Source organism: Phyllopteryx taeniolatus, unplaced genomic scaffold (genome assembly GCF_024500385.1).
Source record: "Phyllopteryx taeniolatus isolate TA_2022b unplaced genomic scaffold, UOR_Ptae_1.2 contig_27, whole genome shotgun sequence".
NCBI classification, from domain to species: Eukaryota; Metazoa; Chordata; class Actinopteri; order Syngnathiformes; family Syngnathidae; genus Phyllopteryx; species Phyllopteryx taeniolatus.
In genome coordinates, this window is record NW_026903195.1 from 137,320 (window position 1) to 150,220 (window position 12,901).

The 12,901-nt window shown below is 46.6% G+C and overlaps 1 protein-coding gene across 5 annotated transcripts in view; it reads left to right on the forward strand.

Annotated features, from left to right (window-relative positions):
• The window catches only part of snx21 (sorting nexin family member 21), a 40,064-nt gene extending 27,428 nt beyond the window's left edge, over positions 1 to 12,636 (forward strand). For 4 of the 5 annotated variants that reach the window (XM_061765168.1, XM_061765167.1, XM_061765170.1 and 1 more), the window contains 2 exons: positions 4,673 to 5,004; positions 9,708 to 12,636. In XM_061765168.1, the coding sequence (XP_061621152.1) occupies positions 4,673 to 5,004; positions 9,708 to 9,901 (526 nt within the window). In that variant the 3' untranslated portion in view covers positions 9,902 to 12,636. Of the gene's footprint in view, positions 1 to 4,672 lie in introns of all 5 variants that reach the window. The other variant, XM_061765171.1, reaches the window with a different exon arrangement.
• Positions 12,637 to 12,901: the final 265 nt, after the last annotated feature.

Below are 12,901 nucleotides of genomic sequence, written 5' to 3' on the forward strand. Positions count from 1 at the left end.
CCATCCATCCATTTTCTGAGCCGCTTCTCCTCACTAGGGTCGCGGGCGTGCTGGAGCCTATCCCAGCTGTCATCGGGCAGGAGGCGGGGTACACCCTGAACTGGTTGCCAGCCAATCGCAGGGCACATCGAAACAAACAACCATTCGCACTCACAGTCATGCCTACGGGCAATTTAGAGTCTCCAATGAATGCATGTTTTTGGGATGTGGGAGGAAACTGGAGTGCCCGGAGAAAACCCACGCAGGCACGGGGAGAACATGCAAACTCCACACAGGCGGGGACGGGGATTGAACCCCGCACCTCAGAACTGTGAGGCTGATGCTCTAACCAGTCGGCCACCGTGCCGCCTGATCACTGCTTAATTCACTTAATACCGACGTACAGGCAAGAACTTAAATGCGCGAAGCCTACAGTGAAAACAGTGAAAAGGTGGACCAATGAAGCAAAGATGGAACTTCAGAGCTGCTTAGACTGCACAGACTGGAGTGTCTTTGAAAATTCAGCTCGCAGCCTGGATGGATATACGGACACTGTTACATCCTATATCAGTTTCTGTGAAGATGTGTGTGTACCAACAAAGTCATTTCGAACATTCAACAACAACAAGCCGTGGTTCACTGCTAAACTTAAGCAGCTTCGCCAAGGTAAGGAGGACGCATATCAGAGTGGGGACAGGGCCCTGTATAATCGAGCTAGAAACCAGCTGACTAAAGAAAGTAACATTGCAAAGAGAAACTATGCAGCAAAGTTGGAAAAACAGTTTTGCGCTAACGACTCTAAATCAGTCTGGCATGCATTCCAATCGCTGACTAATTACAAGGGACGATCCCCCCAAGATGAGAACAATAGCACACTAGCCAATGACTTGAATACCTTCTACTGCAGATTTGAAAAGGACACTTTCACACCCCACACCCATCCGGCCGCACCCCAGACCACAATCACACCACTGACTTCTGCGTTAACCACCCACGAACAGGATGTGAGACGCATCTTCAAACAACAAAAGATTACCAAAGCGGCAGGCCCAGACCATGTGTCCCCATCCTGCTTCAAAGTCTGCGCGGACCAGCTCACACCAGTCTTCAATAGATCTCTGGAACTATGAGAAGTACCATCCGGTTTCAAACGCTCCACCATCATTCCAGTCCCCAAGAAACCTGCAATCTCGGGTCTAAATGACTACAGGCCTGTCGCCTTGACATCTGTGGTCATGAAGTCCTTTGAAGTGCTGGACCACCTCAAGAGCGTCACAGGTCACAGCGGTCATCGAATCAGTCCTGTGTTCTTCCATCACAGTCTTGTTTGGTGCTGCTACAAAAAAAGACAAACTCCGACTGCAACGGACAATCAAAACTGCTGAAAGGATTGTCGGTACCCCCCTACCCACCCTTGAGGACTTGCACGCTGCCAGAACTAAGACAAGAGCGTGCAAAATCCTCTCGGACCCTCCGCATCCCGGTCACCAGCTCGAAGATGACGAAGATTAAAAAAAGAAATTATCATCATGACGAATGGATACTGTTGCTGTTTGCTGAGTTGTAAATAAAGTGAATAAAAAAAGAAATAGAAGACTAATTCTTGAGAATACGACACCGACCAAACCTGACTGTGATAGGTATCCCAGACAGGTGAAGGCCGGCTCGCTGTGATTCACTTTCTATCTTTCAATCACACCAGTGATCGGCATAAGATAACAAGATAGTAGATCTTATCTTCTTCTTCGTTCACGGAGGTAACACAATAAACACAAGCGCTTCAACTACCATAAGTGCAGTGGAACCTGGATTTAACGAACTAATAGAGGGGGGGGGGGGGGGGGGGATTGTCACTTTTTTGTGTGACCATATGCACCCATGCTACTGTACAGTACAAAAGGAAAAAAAAGTTTAAAATTTTGTCCAAACTTACCACGCTGGTGTGCTTGATGGTGACATCGCTGTCGTAGTCACAGGCGAGTCAAGGCGGGTGGGTTTTAATGAGCTGCAAGGAATTAGTGTGCTTCATTTTTCCAAATCTGTTGCCATAGACGAACGGCTTGACAAAAAATTGTTACTGTACATATTCCAGACTCCAGAGAGTCTGTTGTATTTCTCTTTAAGTTAACGGCACAGCCATGTGTGCTCTCTTTGTGCAGAGCTCTATGCGACAATAGATAGAACTCCTGCCATCATGGCCGCCATATGTCAATGGTTTGCCTTTGATGGTATTTCGCCACATAGACACGGGCATGCCTGTTGGCTGAATCTAGTCATATTGTATATCTGTGACCCGTAAATACGTGTGCCTGTGTGTCTGCCTATATTACACCACAGCGCCAGTAAACCACAGCGGCCAATTCTTGAATTTACAGATTTTGTCAATGCCGGCTTAAGTAACAATTGGCTACTATTTTTGGAAACATACTGTCCAGAGGGTGCGTCACTTCCGATATCTATTAAATTTGGACTGTTAAAACGAGGTTCCAATCCAAATATATTGTGATACACCAGTGAGTAGTAGCAACCCAACTAAGTAAGGTGCCGGCAACCTTGGTGGGGGCCAACGGTCCCGTCAAAAGCAATGCATCTACCAAGTCATAACTTGCTAATTTCTCAACCAATTTTCATGAGGTTTACTTTTTTTGGCAACGCTACCAATACAGAACATGAATCCTTGATATTTTCGTTTTCGTGCCGTCCGCAAACATTGAATGTCCCAATACTTTGCCCCTGTTAGCTTTAACCTTGCCACACAGGCACGCAGTTCAAAGGCATGTTTCGTAGCTACCTATTCTTCATATCTATGGTCATGATAGTAAAGCCACACATTTCCCAGAAAGCATTGCTAGGCACAATACATTGAATAAAATTGTCTGGCCGATTAATCGGGCACTACTGATTAATGTGAAGGGCTACATGCTAGTTTGACAAACACATCTGCGGCTGCTTCAGGTTCAACTACATGTCACTTACAGGTTATGCATAATAATAATCCATCCATACATTTTCTGAATCGCTTATCCTAACCAGGGTCGCGTGTCTGCTGCCGCCTATCTCAGCTGACTTTGGGCGAGAGCTGGGGGGCACCCTGAACTGGTTGCCAGCCAATCGCAGGGCCCATATAGAGAAACAATCATTCGTACTCACATGCACACCCACGGACAAGTCTTCAATTAACATACCACACATTTTTGCAATGTGGGAGAAAACCGGAGTATCCGGAGAAAAACCATGCAGACACTGGGAGAACATGCAAACTCCACACAGGAGCCGGGATTTGAACTACAGAATTACTATTACATTTTATTTGGGCCGCCTTCCATATCACCCAAGGTCACCTTACAGGGTTAAAAGAACAATATAAATTTAAGAAATGAAGTGGAATGTTGTGCAATGGCCAAGTCAATCACCTGGCTTGAATCCGATGGAGCATGCACTTCCCTTACTGAAGACAAAACTAAAGGGAAAATGCCACAAGAATAAGCAGAAACTAAAGACAGTTGCAGTAGAGGCCTGGCAGAGCATCACCAGGGCTGAAACTTAGTGTCTGGTGATGTCTATGCGTTCCAGACTTCAGGCTATAATTGACGGCAAAGGATTTGCAACCAAGTAATAAAAGTTGAAAGTTTGATTTATGATTGTTAATTTGTCTCATTACTTTTGGTCCCTTAAAAAGTGGGAGGCATATACTGTATACAAAGTATTGCAATTCCTACACAGTTCACCTGATTTGGATGTTAATACTAGGGGTGTAACGAGTCAGTCATTATATTGATGTATATATTATTATATTCCTACGATCCAATTGGATCGATCTGGGCTCGGCGAGTTAGCAACCCGGACGAAAAAAAGCATTGATTTGAATTGTTTTAAAAGGTAATCAATCGATTGTATCGACACTAGGATATAACGCATTGGATTTACGCACTGCAGACTTTATATAGAGGCGTGTATGTACTGTTTGTATGTATGTACGTACTGCATGTCTTGCATTTCCAAGAAACACACTTGTAATTCCTTTTACTTGTGTGCTTTTTCAGTAAGCACACAGCTGTTAGTGTCCCCCAGTGCTAACTTCTTCTTTTACAAAGTTAAATTCGTCTTCATATCTTTTCTTACTAGTATCCCGAAATCTAGACATTCCTCCCTGTAGTGCCCCGACTGGGTGGACTGAGACCCCACAGTATGTGTGTGTTGAAGCCTTTCAAGCTCGCAAACTTAGTTTAGCTCACTACTTGCTAACGCGTTTATGATCAATACATCACTCAGCAGAGATCAAGGTGTGAGTGTAAAGTGTTGTGAATGTGATTGTTTGGAAACCCAGTAGAAGGAGGAACACCAGCAGACATTCCAGACTATAAAACCTGAAGAACATCGGCGTGAGCTGGCAAGAAGCAAAGCCCCAGGCCCAAAATAAAATAAGATGGAGAACTCTGGTGAACGCCCTATGCCCCTCAAAAGGGTCATGAGGATTTAGTCAAGTTTAGTTAATACATGACTAGCATGTGCCTGACTGAGCCTGCAGTTTACTTTGTTTTCACTCTGTGGATTATTTCTAGTAGTTGTGTTTACTTCTATTGTGCACAGCAGTGGTTATCATGAATAACATACTTCAGCATGTGTTGCCGGGTGTAAATCCACTGTTCAACCTCCTTGTAAGGTTTGTGATTGGACGTTGTCCTGTGTCCAGTGTGGATCGCTACCAGGATGCTCTGGGACCGCTGCTCAATGCCAAGAGGCTGCAAGACAAACTGGGCGGGCCCCCGGACTCCCTCCATTGGCTCTTCACTCTGGTGGGCCTGTGCTGCTGCTTTCAAGAAGTGGAACAGCTAGAAGAAGCCCGGGATCAATGTGACCACGCCCTCCGCGTCCTGATAGAGAGGATGCACGTGGATGGGCCGCACCCACTGCTTCCCCCACTATTACGGGCCGTGGTGCGCCTGTCATGGCAGACGGGACAAGACAAGCGGCAATGGGAGGAGCTTCTGCACACACTAGAGGAACAGGGAGCAGGGCTGGAAGGTCAGCCAACCATCAAGGAGTTTCTGGTCAAATGTAACCTGCATGACAGCCAAAACGATCCATTATAAGTGAATATCAAATACTAACTTTTTAAACAGGGTATTCCTAACATTACAATTATTGTTCAATGCCGTTTATCAAGTTTGGTTAGTCCCAAACTTTGCAATAATCAAGCAGTAGAGGCAGATTTTTTTTATACCGATGTCACTAACAGCAAGTGCTCATAATGTGGTGGCTGCTCAGTCTATATTGTTTGTAAGGATATAATTTCAGACTAAACCAACCAGCTTCGAAACAGTGCAAAAGAATTCGCTCCTTTCAATCCTTTTGATGCTCACCGAACTGAGGTCTTACAGTGCGTACGGAAAGTATTGAGAGATCCCTTAAATCTTTCACTCTGTTATATTGCAGCCATTTGCTAAAATCCATCCATCCATTTTCTGAGCCGCTTCTTCTCACTAGGGTCGCAGGCATGCTGGAGCCTATCCCAGCTATCATCGGGCAGGAGGCGGGGTACACCCTGAACTGGTTGCCAGCCAATCGCAGGGCACATATAAATAAACAACCATTCGCACTCACATTCACACTTACGGGCAATTTAGAGTCGTCAATTAACCTAGCATGCATGTTTTTGGGATGTGGGAGGAAACCGGAGTGCCCGGAGAAAACCCACGCAGGCACAGGGAGAACATTCAAACTCCATACAGGCGGGGCCGGGGATTGAACCCCGCTCCTCAGAACTGTGAGGCAGACGCTCTAACCAGTCGCTCACCGTGCCGCATTTGCGAAAATCATTTAAATAATTTTTATTTCCTCATTAATGTACACACAACACCCCATATTGACAGAACAAAATGGAAATCTTTTTTTTTAAAAGAAAAACTGAAATACCACACAGGCATAAGTATTGCGACCCTTTGCTGTGACACTCATATATTTAACTCTGGTGCTGTCCATTTCTTCTGATCATCCTTGAGATGGTTCTACACCTTCATTGGAGTCCAGCTGTGTGATTGCACTGATTGGACTTGATTAGGAAAGCCACACACCTGTCTATATACAACCCCAATTCCAATGAAGTTGGGACATTGTGTTAAACATAAATAAAAACAGAATACAATGATTTGCAAATCATGTTCAACCTATATTTAATTGAATACACTACAAAGACAAGATATTTAATGTTCAAACTGATGAACTTTGTTTTTAGCAAATAATCATTAACACCAAAAAACCTGGGACAGGTGGAAAAAAAGATTTCGAAAGTTGAGGAATGCTAATCAAACACTTGTTTGGAACATCCCACAGGTGAACAGGCTAATTGGGAACAGGTGGGTGCCATAATTGGGTATAGAAGGAGCTTCCCTGAATTGTCATTCACAAGCAATGATGGGGCGAGGTTCACCTCTTTGTGAACAAGTGCGTGAGAAAATAGTCGAACAGTTTAAGGACAATGTTCCTCAACGTACAATTACAAGGAATTTAGGGATTTCATCATCTACAGTGTATAATATCATCAAAAGGTTCAGAGAATCTGGAGAAATCACTTCATGTAAGCGGTAAGGCCGAGAACCAACATTGAATGCCCGTGACCTTCGATCCCTCAGGCGGCGCTGCATCAAAAACCGACATCGGTGTGTAAAGGATATAACCACATGGGCACAGGAACAATTCAGAAAACCAATGTCAGTAAATTCAGTTCGGCGCTACATCCGTAAGTGCAATTTGAAACTCTACTATGCAAAGCAAAAGCCATTTATCAACAACACCCAGAAACGCCACCAGCTTCTCCACTCTGGAGTTGTGAGGCGCCGAGCAGGTGTGGGTATACTTATTGCCCCCCTGGCTCGGCGCCTGTACATTGGGGTTCACCCCGGTGGACGAGAGGGTAGCCTGCCTCTGCCTTCGGGTGAGGGGATGGGTCCTGACTGTTGCTTGTGCCTGTCCACCAAACAGCAGTTCAGAGTACCCACCCTTTTTGGAGTTCATGGAGGGGGTGCTGGAGACCGCTCCCGCTGGGGACTCCATTGTTCTGCTGGGGGACTTCAATACTCGCGTGGGCAATGACAGTGAGACCTGGAAGGGCGTGATTGGGAGGAACAGCGCCCCCCCCCCCCCCCCCCCCCCATCAGAACCCGAGTGGTGTTCTGTTATTGGACTTCTATGCTCATCACGGATTGTCTATAACAAACACCATGTTCAAGCATAAGGGTGGCCGTGGAACAGTGGCCCAGCTCTACACCCTCAGCACGGTCCTCGAGGGTGCATGGGAGTTCACCCAATCAGTCTACATGTGTTTTGTGGACTTGGAGAAGGCGTTCGACCGTGTCCCTGGGGGAGTCCTGTGGGGGGTGCTTCGGCAGTATGGGGTGCCGAACCCCCTGATATGGGCTGTTCGGTCCCTGTACAACCAGTGTCAGAGTTTGGGCCACAGTAAGTCAGACTTGTTACCGGTGAGGGTTGGACTCTGCCAAGGCTGCCCTTTGTCACCGATTCTTTTAATAACTTTTATGGACAGAATTTCTAGGCACAGCCGAGACATAGAGGGGGTCCGGTTTGATGGCCTCAGTATTGCATCTTTGGTTTTTGCATATGATGTCGTTCTGTTGACTTCATCAAGCCGTGATCTCCAACTCCAACTGGAGCGGTTCACAGCTGAGTGTAAGCGGCTGAGATGAGAATCAGCACCTCCAAATCTGAGACCATGGCCCTGAGTCGGAAAAAGGTGGAGTGCCTTCTTCAGGTTGGGGATGTGATCCTGCCCCAAGTGGAGGAGTTCAAATATCTTGGGGTCTTGTCCATGAGTTAAAGAAGAATGGAACGGGAGGCGGATCGGTGCAGCGTCTGCATTGATGCGGAATTTGTATCGGTCCGTTGTTGTGAAGAAGGAGCTAAGCCGAAAGGCAAAGCTCTCAATTTACCAGTCGACCTATGTTCCTACCCTCACGTATGGTCACGAGCTCTGGGTCGTGACAGAAAGAACAAGATCCCAGATATAACCACCCAAAGTGAGTTTCCTCCACAGGGTGTCCGGGCTCTCACTTAGAGAGAGGGTGAGAAGCTCCATCATCCGGGAGGGGCTCAGAGTTTAGCCGCTGCTCTTCCGCATTGAGAGGAGCCAGATGAGGTGGCTCGAGCATCTGTTTAGGATGCCTCCTGGACGCCTTCCTGGTGAGGTGTTCCGGGCCATGTCCCACTGGGAGGAGAGCCCGGGGACGACCCAGGACACACTCGAGAGACTAAGTCTCTCTGCTTGCCTGGGAATGCCTCGGGATCCCCTCGAAAGAGCTGGAGGAAGTAGATGGGGAGAGGGAAGTCTTGGCTTCCCTGCTAAAGCTACTGCCCCTGCGACCCGGCCTCGGATAAGCAGAAGAAAATGGATGGATGGAGGGACTTTACTTTCATCGGAAAAGAGGACCTTGGACCACTGCCCAACAGTCCAGTCCTTCTTCTCCTTGGCCCAGTTGAGACGCTTCCTACATTGGCTCAGGCTCACAAGCGGTTTGACCCGAGGAACCCGACAGTTGTAGCCCATCTCCCGGATGCGTCTGAATGTGATGTTTTTTTAAGCTGAGACTCCCGCCTCATTTCACTCTTTCTGGATCTCTTCTAGATTCTTGAATCTTCTCTGTTTGATAATCCGATGGAGCCCACAGTCATCTCTTTTGCTGGCGCATCTTCTCCTGCCACATTTTGTCCTTCCATTGGACTTTCCATTGATATGCTTGGACACAGCACTCTGTGAACAGTCTCCTTAGCTATGAACCTTTGTTGGTTCCCCATCCAATGGAGGGTATCAATGATGGAGACTTTCCATTGACATGCTTGGACACAGCACTCAGCCACCCAGCCTCCTTAGCTATAAACATTTGTGGTTTAAACATTCAGTTGTCAAACTGAAACAATTTCATGTGGAAACCTGTGCAGGTGCTTTGAGTTTAGTAGATGCCGCCCTGATGAACGTTGTTTTTTTTTTTTTTTTTTTTTTTTTTAAATTTGCTAATGTGGAGGCACTGTGGACGACTGGTTAGAGCGTCAGCCTCACAGTTCTGAGGAACCGGGTTCAATCCCCGGCCCCGCCTGTGTGGAGTTTGCATGTTCTCCCCGTGCCTGCATAGGTTTTCTCCGGGCACTCCAGTTTCCTCCCACATCCCAAAAACATGCATTAATTGGTGACTCTAAATTGCCCGTAGGTGTGACTGTGAGTGCGACTGGTGGTTTGTTTGTATGTGCCCTGCGATTGGCTGGCAACTAGTTCAGGGTGTACCCCGCCTCCTGCCCGATGTCAGCTGGGATAGGCTCCACCACGCCCGCGACCCTAGTGAGGAGAAGCGGCTCAGAAAATGGATGTATGGATTTGCTAATGTTTTGTATTTGATGCCTGCAACATGTTCCGAAAAAGCAGGGCCAGGGGCAACAAAAGACTGGGAATGTTTAATGCTTTAAAAAAAACAAAAAAACTGTTTGGAACATTCCACAGGTGAACAGTTGAATTGGAAACAGTTGAGTGGCATGATTGGGTATAAAAGGAGCATTCCCGAAAGGCTCAATTGTTCACAAGAAAGGACTGGGCGAGATTCACCACTGTGTGGACAACTGTGTGAGCAAATAGTCCAACAGTTTAAGAACGTTTCTCAACATACAATTGCAAGGACTTTAGGGATTTCATCATCTACGCTCCATAAATTCATAAAATGTTTCAGATCATCTGGAGAAATCTCTGCATGTAAGCGGCAAAGCCAAAACCAACCTTGAATGCTGTGACCTTCGATCTACAGTGGCCAAGACCGGTCACAACAAATGCAAACACCACAACACCTCCCACACTCGGGGGCGGGTAATGGATGCTGCGGGTCTCGGTGGGGCAGCCCTCTTCGTCGGTGGTTGTCCAGCCTGATGGGCCCGACCTGAAGGAGCCATGCTTCTTAATCACTCACACGCTCACACCACTCACTGTATATATTTTTCTCACAAATCACATCTGGGCACATATACATGTGAAAGGGTTCCTGGGGGACTGGTATGGAGTGGGAGGGTGTGGGTGTCGGACCGGGTTTCAGCATGTCTGCTTTTTCCCGGTCCGTGCGCCCTGCCCCTCCGCCCTGCCTGCCCCCCTGAATTTTAAATGCATCACACACACTCATCCCCACGTTTTAATGCACCACATACACCCATCTATGGGGACGGTTGGTCGTGGGTGGCTGGGTGGGGGGGGGGGGGGGGTTGGCTGTTAGGCAGCAGTGCCTGGCAGCCCCACTGCTCTGCTCACTGGCCTCTCCAGATTTTAATGCACCACACCACTCGGGGAAGCACTGATACACGGGGAAGGGCCAATGACTGCCAGTCATAGTAACGGGGGTGAGGTGGGTTCTTAGCTGCATGGCTCCTGAGGCCAGGCCCCCCCGGGCTGGATGACTACTTAGCATTGGGGCTCCCCTCTCATGACCTGCGGCTGTTCCCTAGGCCCCCCCCCCCCCCCCCCCCTTATCATTCCCTTGTCAGGTGCCCCTAGCCGCCCTCCTTTGCAATAAACAAGTGACACTCTCCCGCCCTGGGGTTGGGCGGGGACTGGCTGCATCGCGGACCCTGCAGGTTGGGGGGTGTTCAAACAAGTGTTTGGTGGTGGCTGGGGGGGTTGCATTGGATCACTGGCGGACCACCCTGGTTCCCTCGGTGTGGGACGTGTCCCGTCCGCCGCGCTGCTCTCGGGTGGACCCCTGGGCCCAATCCCGCCACTCGATTGATTGGGTGGGGTCAATTCACTTGCATGTGTCCGCAGGCGCACACCCCTGGGACTCTTTCACTGGGTGTGGGGCCACTCACTTATTGCGACAAATAACTTAAGAATATGAGAATTGCTTGCGTACCCCCTCACTCATACTCTCGTCCTATAGACTTTTATAATTTACATAGGCAATCCCACCAGACTTCAGTTGTACAACCGGGTTCACGACCCTTGTCCTGCATGCTTCTACTCCTGTCCATGTCCTGTTCTATCTTGTCCTGTCCTTCCCTCACAGGGTGTAGAACTACAGCCCCATGTAACACTCATATTTAATGTTTCATTGTTGTCGATAATGTAATGACTTCGTTTTCTCATCTTGTTTACAATTAGTGATTTGTATTTTGTCTTCATTTCTCCCTCCCCTCTAAAAACTTTGTTCTGTTCGACTGATAAACTCTGATTCTCAATAAACATCAATTATAATACTAAGAAACCAGAGCCGAAGCTGTGACACAATAAAACTGTTCCGGCATAAAAGGGAAACAGATCCTCTATTCTGCGTGACCTAACAGCCGAACAGGACGACAACAACAACAACAAAAAAGTAATTATTTGACGCCAGATTTATAACTTAAATTATGCTTCCCTTTGTCACCAGGATACAGTATGTTGTCTCCATTTTGTGGAGTGAACCTTAACCTTATCCTAACCCCGTTGTGTCCTACTGTGGTTCATGTGGAGCAGATGTTCGCTTATAAGGACTCTTCAAGATGAAGATACGTTTTGTTTTAGGTTGTGTTCTAATGAAATATCATAATAGACATGATTTGGTTTATTTCATCTGAAATTACAAAGGCTGTCAGATTGTTTAATTGGTTCCTGTTTTCAAATGTTTCCTATTGATTTACATTCCCATGGATAGAATATCAATTTATATTACAAATCAATGGTTAGTTATTGGCAGCACGGTGGACGACTGGTTAGAGCGTCTGCCTCACAGTTCTGAGGTCCGGGGTTCAATCCCCGGCCCCGCCTGTGTGGAGTTTGCATGTTCTCCCCTACCTGCGTGGGTTTTCTCCGGGCACTCCGGTTTCCTCCCACATCCCAAAAACATGCATGGTAGATTAATTGACAACTCTAAATTGTGAATGTGAGTGTCAATGGTTGTTTGTTTGTATGTGCCCTGCGATTGGCTGGCAACCAGTTCAGGGTGTACCCCGCCTCCTGCCCGATGATAGCTGGGATAGGCTCCATCGCGCCCACGACCTTCGTGAGGAGAAGATGGATAGATGTATGGTTAGTTATTGATTCTCTTCTTAATTTTACCCTTTTCATAGATTTAGTTTGAAAACTTATTTATGGGTCGCTCTAAAACGTCAGCACTCATATGGAAAACTCTGTTTTAAGTCATTTAAATAGTCAAAATAAAATAAATTCATTGTGAAGGGCGGCTTTGCCGTAATCCATTAAGGATTTTGTTCATATTTTAACTTGGAATCCTGTTGGGTGAAACTTTTGTCTTAACAATCCCCCTTGTACTGTAGTCTTGAGACAACCAAACTTGAAACATAAAAGCAAGGCTTTGTTGATGGGATGCTTGGTTAATATGGACATTACTCTGTACGTGCACCTAGATTTCATGGGAAGAAGTGTGGATTCCCAAAATCATCACAAACCCTTCACCACTTACATACCCAACTTCCAGCAACTCCTTGTGGAGATAAACTGCAATCAGTTTTTGAAGAATTGCAACGACAGCAAGGTCTAACATCTCCTTTGTAGTGGGAATGTGCTGTAGAGAACTACATTATACTGAAGGACAAAATCGCCTCTGATAGCCAGTGAACAATTGAAGCAATTGAAACAACTGAATACGGAAACTTCAATAAAATGTACTTTGTCATCCAGTTTTTGGAGATACTGCCATAATATTGCCATTCTGCGAAGAGTTGTGATGAGCTGATGGACACATCAGGTTTGGTTTTTGTCAGCTTATTTGCCACTGGTTTTTATTTAATTGCCAATTAAGTTTCATTTGTAATGCAATATCTTCAAGCACATACAAAACAATCAACATCTAGTTATAATTAAAAAAAAACTAAACACAGAATACTCTTAACATTTTATGTTTACTATGAAAATACAAATGAGCAAAAGCTGCCCACCTAGCTT